This window comes from Vombatus ursinus, unplaced genomic scaffold (assembly GCF_900497805.2).
Source record: "Vombatus ursinus unplaced genomic scaffold, bare-nosed wombat genome assembly UNPS02005286.1, whole genome shotgun sequence".
NCBI classification, from domain to species: domain Eukaryota; kingdom Metazoa; phylum Chordata; class Mammalia; order Diprotodontia; family Vombatidae; genus Vombatus; species Vombatus ursinus.
The window spans coordinates 3289412-3297740 of NW_020945064.1; the positions used below are offsets into that span (position 1 = coordinate 3289412).

An 8329-nucleotide genomic window follows, 5' to 3' on the forward strand; every position below is an offset into this window, starting at 1 on the left:
CTGGCTCACTGAACGTTTCTTTCCCATCTGTAACAGTTGTTTGAAAGCAGCAGTATTAGCACAAACCAACCATTGAGCTTAACCCTTCATTCAAAATACAAATACTTTTTGTAACCCAATCACGTGTTCAGAATGTTGTACACTTAACATTGACCTAAAATAGATAACGTAAATTTAACAAAGTAAAAAATAAAGAAAAGTCACCATTAGCGAATTAACAGGAATATGGTAGCACAGCACAGCCCTTGAATAAACAATCTCCAAATTTATGAAACATGTGAAAATTGGGTTTTCTTCCTCCACCCAAAACTGGGAATCACTACAGTTCAGGTATGGGTACTGTTTTCAAAAAGATATTGTAAAACAGGAAATTGGTCCCTGGTGACTTGGCACTGACAATTGTTTATTTCCCAATAATAAACATTCTTCTAAACAAGGTAAATCAGTACACAAGCCAATCTTTTTCTAAGATGAAGTTATAACCACAGTGTTGCCAAATATTCCAGTCCTGGAATATAGTGAATAAAAGGGTCTCATTGAAGCTTCTGGGTTATCACTGAGAAAATATTCTAGGAAAACACAGAAATAAACTGACCAAAAGAATTTTATTTCTATGCCCCAATTACATAGCAGCTGGGTATGATCACTCTGATACTATAATTGATATTCTATACTCTATTAGGGCTTTAATTTTGGAAGTGAAGCACTGGGCTATAGCTGATCTTTTTCATATCCTGAATTATATATCCTAGGGGAGTTTTCTCCCCATCAATGGAGAAGGAGGGAAAGAAAAAATTTTTTGGTTCAGAGAATTTAAAATGTAGCTCTGGGCATTATATGGTGAGGAAAATGTTCTTTATTAAAACTGTAATATGGTTTTAGTGTATTTATAAATAAAAGGCATAGAACAAGTAAGCCAATTAATAATAATAACAATAATAAAATATTAAATATATAGTGAGCAAAAGCTGATTGGCTCATTCTGCTGAAACACCATATGACACAATTGCCAAAATTGGTTTCCTTACTCCAACACATTGCTGAGTGACAAACACAGCAAACACAGTGAAGTTGCCGTTAGCCCACTAATAACAATGCACTGCCTGATGGAATGGCCACAGATGAACAGGTCATTTCTGTTGCAAAAAGTACTTAAATACTTAATAAAGACATAACAAAACCCCCCTCACTGTTATCAGACGCCACGTTGTGGTAGAACATCAGACAAACTCACAAATTTACCACAAAAATGTGTGGCAAAAAGAATAGTTTATATATATGTATATATATATATATATATAAATTTTTTATATTTATGCCAATGTACTCACTCAGTACAAATAGCAAAATAGTATACCATTTCCTAAATACAAAATATAGCTTTCCAAAAAAATGAAACACACATTAGATATAAACCATCCAAAACTTGAACGATTGAAAACTGTATTCAAAATTAAATGACCCAGAGCAGGTCTCTTTCTGAAAAGTTCCCTTCATATCGGCAAGAAGCCTGTACTACTGAAAACGTAATTCAATGCCTCTCAATCAGAGAGAGAAGGAAAAAGGGGAGGAGGGGGGAGAGAGAAGGGAGGAGAGAGGGAGAAGAGGGAGGGAGGAAAAGAGAGAAGGAGGGAGGGAAGGAGAGGGAAAGAGAGAGACAGAGACAAAGAGGAAAAAGAAAGGAGGGCAGACAGGGAGGTAAGGGGATGGATGGAGGGAGAGAGATATGCATGTGAGAGAAGAAAAGAGAAGGATATGGCAAAGATAAGGTAGAGAAAGCATACAAATAACAGAGAAAGACCATCACAAATAAGAAAAATCTAGTTATAAAAACAAAACCAACACCACCACAATTCTACACAATTCAACTGGGTATACAAAGATAGAAAAACATAATACAGTGAACAGGAAAGGTGAACAATTTACAGGCTATTCTTCTGTACTTAAAACAATAAAATAAAATGAAACTGACAGGAATACCAAAACCATTTTACCCCATTTAGAAGCTACACACACCAGTTTGGCTCCAAACTGCAATAACAGCTTTCTACATGCCACAAGGCAAATAGGAAATAAGCATGTGGCCAGACAAGAGGTTGTAGTGAGAAGCAAACATTCCTCGGGTTGGTCAAAGCACCCAAACTGTATAACCAGTGCTACACCTGCAAGTCCTGGAGTGTGTTCTTTTGCTCTTTACAGATATAACAAGTGAATTCTTCATTTTAAGTGAACAGTATGACCCTGTAAAGCCTAAGGCTCATGGGAACTATCAGGAAAGTGACCACTTCAAAATTGTAAAGCACTGAGGTGACAAGTATATGACAGTCACTGCAGCTCAGGGAGAAGTGGTTATTTCAAAAAAAACTTAGCTTTTGTTTCCCATTGGAGGGAAAATTTTTTTTTGAAGACTTTACAACAGCACCGTTCATGGGAAAAAATGCATTGTCTTTCCTGGAGTCAATTCTTACCCCTTCCAGTTTATGAAAGGGACCTTTTCTCATTCCCTGGGTTGCAGGACTTGCTAGATCACCTTGGGTCAAAGGGGTCTTATTTTCTTTAAGCTGCTAGAGGATTCTAAAGCCAGTAAAGTATTCATAGTTGCTTACAACCAAACTAAAAAGTGGAAAAAAAATCATGGATACATATAAAAAAGGAATGTTGGTCTAAGGCTGAGTTAGGTTAAATTCTGACTGAAGAATGCAAATTAGATTACAAAGGACTTTAAACTTCAGCCATTCAAATTACTCCTACAGGGCAGGATACTATATAAAATATAAAAACAAAGTTTACGATAAATTGTTGCCTTCATTTTTGTAGAACAAGATCATTACTACTCTATGCACAATGATAGGCTAACGTCTTTGTACAAACATACGGAAAACCATGAACAACTCTGACATGGAGCCTTCAAGCATTACAGCTATTCCCAGTTCCATTAACAGTGTGTCTGCTTACACAGACTGATCTGTCTTCTCTGAGTATTCTTACTACAGTTTGTCATTGGGTAAGCTCTTCAGGCTCTCTATGAAAACTGAAAACATGATTCTTTTACTTTGACCAATAGCTGTGCTTTTCACTTGGATGATATCAGCTTCAGTTATGGGTATCCTTTTTCCAAAAATCTTACCAGAAAAGACATGGGAAAGAAAAATAACGAATAAATAAAAGTAAAATGGCATTATGGATTATTTTCTAATAGCAATAATGACTGAGTGGACTGGACTTGAATTCATACTGTACCTTATAGAGGCACTGTGCTTAGGAAGAGAACAACAATTACATTTACCAAATAGGAACACAAAACATAAATTCTTAGTCATTATTGCTATTAGGAATATGAAATATGATAATATTGTTGATTAATCATCGCAATAAGTAGCAGAAATGTGCTCTTCTGCAGGGAGGGTAAAAATCTATATATTTACTCAAACAGTTTTTTGGTGTAATTTTTTTTATAGAGCAACTTAGTTCCATTCACTTTAATACAAATGTAGTCACAAACTCCAAGGGCATCCTGGAACTGGGTTTTCCTTCACAGAATTTCTGTAAAAAAGAAGAATTAATTATAACCAGCTGAAAGGAAAATACATTCATAAGCTTATTTCTGCCCTCAAAGATCTCAAAGTAAAATTTCATCCTTAGAACTATAATTTATGACATTTCTTCTCCTGTTTTTAGCATTTCCTGGAATTCGATATTCAGTTTTTATGAGATGTAGAAATGAAATCTGTTGGCATCTATCTAAACTATAGAGATAATAAATTCTATTCATATCTGAAAACTTTTGGGTCTTCTGAGCTTTAAGTGGTCAAAACTGCCCCAAGACCCCAGGAATTTTAAAAAATGCTGCTGAAAGCATTCATCTAAGGTGTGACTTATTAAAGTCATTTAAAGACAAATCTAATTGATCCCATTCAGCAGGAAACAAGACTAGTAAATCAAAATGCAATACTTACTCATATGCAGTTAAAATGAGCCAGTCAAGTTGTTTCCCTGGTTTTGCAATGAAACGAGCAAATCAATCTTTTCAATGTTCTGGTTGGTGTTTATGGATGATGCTAGTGAAGAATTCTCTGGCATTTGTTGAGAGAGAAGTGTTGTCACAGGTGACTGACCCTCACTTTGAGGCTGACTTGGCTGATTTATAGCCATTAGCTGATCTGGCAATGTTGTTGGTCCAGGTGTTAAAAGCTGGCCACAGTCTACAGAGACATTTAAAATAAAATCATTTAAATTGTGGAAAGCAATGCAAGTATTTTCTGTTACATTTCTTTCCCTTCATGATATTTAACTCCCTCTCATAGGGTTCAATGATCAGATTTTTTTTTTTAAATTTTCAAATCTATGTGACTAATCCTAATCTCTCTCCTGAGTTTCAGTCACCTCTAACTGCCTACTGTACATCTCCAACTAAATATCTCACACACACACACACACACACACACACACACACACACACACAGTTGGAGAATAAAAGAGAACTCAGTATTATATAGTCTAAAGAAAGCATATGACAGAAATAAGTCACTGATAGTACAAAGACTCTCACAATGCAGCGCATTAGAAGGAGCCCTGAATTTGGAGTCAAGGGGGCCTGGTTCTGAATCCTATCTATGCCACTTACTATCTCTCTGGGTGACCCTTTGCAAGTCACCTCTTGCTGGGTTTTTGTTTCTATATCTAAAAATGAGGGGGACTGGACTAGATGACGTCTAAGGACCCTTTCCTGCTCAATCTATATACCTACGAACTTTGGAATTCAATGTTTGATGTTTAAATCTAACATATTTCAGATACTGCTAGTTAGTAGATAGGAAAAACCACATTTGAGCCCTAGTTAAGTAGCACAAAGACATTTTCCTCATAGCTATCATCAACAAATATTGATTTTAGCATTCACTATGTGCCAAGCACTCCGCTAAGTATTGGGATACAAAGTCAGATAAAAACATACTCTTTGCTCCTCAAGGAGCTCACATTCTATTGGAAGAGCCCACATCTCATGAATTCTATTTCCTAAGTCATTTATCATCTTTATGTAGCTTCTTCTCAAATCTCTGTCCAGCTCTAAACTCCCTCCTGAATCCTAGTCATTCTGACTTTCACTTCCCAATAAACAATATATAAAATTCTAGTGGAAAGGAAACTATCATATATACTGTTAATGCTCTAAGAGCAATAAAGGTAATTATCAGCCTTGATTGGCCAAAACACATTTCAGTGGCAAAGGTGATGCTACTCTAAGGCACCATCATTGACTACTTTCTTCTCCAGTAAAGGATCTGTACTTGTCCTCAGGAACTGACCTCCATCTCTACCACCCCACCCTTCAGTAAACTACCTCATCTCTTTACTTAGGAGATTGAGTCCATCTATGGTTAGTCCCATTTCCTCTCCTCCACACCTCAAAACCCTTCTGCATCTTCATCCATCCTTTTCCAGAAAACAAGGCACCCCTTCTTGCTAAGGCTTTCCCCTCTTCTATTTGTGCTTCCTGTCTCTTTCAGAAACTTACTCCCTCAGTCATTCTCTCACTCTCTCATCTTCAACCTAAGTCTACATCTGCTGGCTCCTTTCCAACAGCCTAAAAACTTGCTCAGGTCTCTTCTAATCCTAAAAAAAAAACAAAACAAAAAACAACCCACAAATCATTCCTTGATACCCTCAAACTATCCTTTATTTTCCTCCCTGTGAAATGTTAAGCCCTTAGAAAGAGAAGTCTCTGTCTATACTCACCATTCATTCTTCAATGCTTTGCAATGTGGCTTCTAGCTAGAACAATCTAAAGAAACTTCTCTAGGTCATTGGTGATCTCATTTGCTAAATCTTTTTTTTTCTTTTTTTCTTTTTTTTGGTGAGGCAATCTAGGGCTGAGTCTTATGTGTCTGAGTCTGGATTTGCACTCAGGTCCTCCTGACTCCAGGGCCTGTGCTCTATCCATTGCACCACCTAGATGCCCTGTCATTTGCTAAATCCGATGCTTTTTTCTCACTCAACTCTTCTATAGCATGGGACAATGTCAGTTACTTTCTTCTCATATATAATCCTTCCTTCCTCATCTTAGTGATTAGCACAAAGAAGACAAGTAATGTTTGTTGATTGATTCTGTAACACTTGTCTTTCCAGGCTCTCCTACCTGTTGAGCTGCTCTTCCTCAATCTTCTTGGATCTTCTTGCCCTCCTCTGTCACAAATAGGTATAAGCCATTAACCCCTCTTCTCTCTCTGTTGTTTCCTTTCAGGATTTCAAACTACAACGGGGTTCAGTCATCACCTTTATGTAGCTTCTTCCTGAATCTGTGTGTCTAGCTCTAAACTCTCTCCTGAATTCCAGTCATTTCTGTATACTGTATTACTGTACCATATACAGACAGATGCAACAGATACAACCAGATTGCCATGTCCAAACCCAAATTCATTATTTTATTCCTGAAAATTTTTTCTCCTTCCCCTCCATCTTCCCTGTTTCAGTTGATAGTACCACCAAACTCCTCATCTATCAGGTTTCAAGCCACAGCCTCATTTGATTCTTCTACCTTCCATATCCAATCCAACGGGGCAAGGCCCTATTGATTCTATCTCTTACATCTATCTTACATTTTCTCTCTACTCCCATTGTTACTACTGTCATTTATTTATAAATCTCATTATACATTAGAATAGCCTCGGCTGTTCTAAGAACCTCCCAACTGGTCTCAATGATTCTAATTTCTCCCTTCCTCAAATCTATCTTTCCACCTACCAAAACAATCTTCTTGATACACTCCTCTTTCCATACCTCTCACCTACTCAAAAACATTCTGTGGCTTGCTGTTGCCTATAGGAGAAAAATGCCAACTCTGTCAGGAATTTAAAGGTCTCCAGTCTGGATCTGAGCCACATTTTCTATTCTGGAGTTAGGCGTATGATCAAATAAGTTACCTATGTGAAACACTCTGAAAACCTTGGAGTGCTATATAAATACATGCTGTTATTATCATTATTATGGTCACTTCACCTCATCTCCCTTTGCACATCTTCTGTCTCAGCTAACCTGGTCTACCACTTGTTCCCTGAACTTCATCTTCTGTTTCCTGCCTCTGCACTGGCGGAAGCACTCCTCCATCCCTGAACTGCCTAAAAGGGGTAGAGTGTATAGAGTGCTGACCCTGAAGTCAGAAAGATCTGAGCTCAAGGCCTGTTTTAGACACAAGCTGTATGGCGGTAGAGAAGTCACTTAATCTGTCTGCCTCAGTTTCTTCATCTATAAAATGAGGATGATAATGGCACCTATTTTCCAGGACTGTTGTGAAGATAAAATGTAAGACAGAAGCTCTATGTTGGAAGGGCCTCATCTATGAGTCTCTGGCATCTGGCATTTTGCCCAGCACAGAAGTGTGGGGCCCGGACCTGTGAGGTCAGCATGAGCAACTCCCAGGTCAGAAGCTCCCTCCACCAATGGAGGTCAGCACCTTCTCTGCAACTTATCCTCTTAAAGAGCTGTCTAGAGTTGGTATTTAGTAACTGTATGACCATTTAAGCCATCCACACAGTAGTTGTTGTATACACGGCCCATCTTTCAGCTGGCCGAGATTTGCAGTCCGTGGCTATACCCCAGGGGAAAAGCTTATATGGGAGCTAAACTTAACAAAGCTAAAAAAAAAAGTCAACTCACAATTACTAGGCCATCGTATCCAACATGTGAGCAGTAATAAAACGTCACTAGAAACAGAACCACTTACTATTCTGGATGCCAAATAAGAACATTCCTGAAGTTTGTTGAGACGAGCCAGGAGAATTCTGCAATTGGTTCATTGCACCTCCTGCTGTGTTGTGAAATAAATTAGTCTGCTGTGGAGGGGAAGCTGCAGCTCCCTGGATTCCTGGCATGTTATTCTGAGGAGAGTAGAGGGGAGGCTGTTGCAGGTCTTGTTGATTCATACTGGTCTGCAAGGCAGACATGGAAGCTGAAGAGATGAAGAGTGTTACTTGCTGCTCTTGTGAACTAGGTGACCCTTGGACCAATTGAATCTGGGGAGAGGTATGGAACAAAGGTGGCTGGGGTGGCTCGGCCTGGGTGGATCCTGGGGTCTGCAGGGAAGAAACTGTGTTCTGGTTCTGAAACTGCATGGGCTGCTGTTCTTGACTCATCGTTGCCAAGTTATTCTGTGGGTGAAATATAGACTGGTTCTGCTGCTCTTGGCTAGCTAGAGGATTCTGATTTGGGCTGAATATCATATTTGGTGGTGGTTGCTTTTGGGATGCCATCGTAGCCATGGTGTTCTGACTACTGAATAACATATTCTGCTGCTGCTGCTGCTGCTGCTGCTGCTGCTGCTGCTGCTGCTGCT

The 8329-nt window shown here is 38.6% G+C and overlaps 1 protein-coding gene across 3 annotated transcripts in view; it reads right to left on the bottom strand.

Moving 5' to 3' along the window:
* Window positions 1–1685: 1685 nt before the first annotated feature.
* NFAT5 (nuclear factor of activated T cells 5) overlaps window positions 1686–8329 on the bottom strand; it is a 136312-nt gene continuing 129668 nt past the window's right edge. For all 3 annotated transcript variants that reach the window (XM_027847646.1, XM_027847645.1, XM_027847647.1), the window contains 3 exons: window positions 7721–8329; window positions 3957–4202; window positions 1686–3543 (listed from right to left, as the gene is read on the bottom strand). The exon at window positions 7721–8329 ends at the window's right edge or, in 2 of these variants, runs on beyond it. In XM_027847646.1, coding sequence (XP_027703447.1) covers window positions 3967–4202; window positions 7721–8329 — 845 coding nt within the window. In that variant the 3' untranslated portion in view covers window positions 1686–3543; window positions 3957–3966. The remainder of the gene's footprint in view (window positions 3544–3956; window positions 4203–7720) is intronic.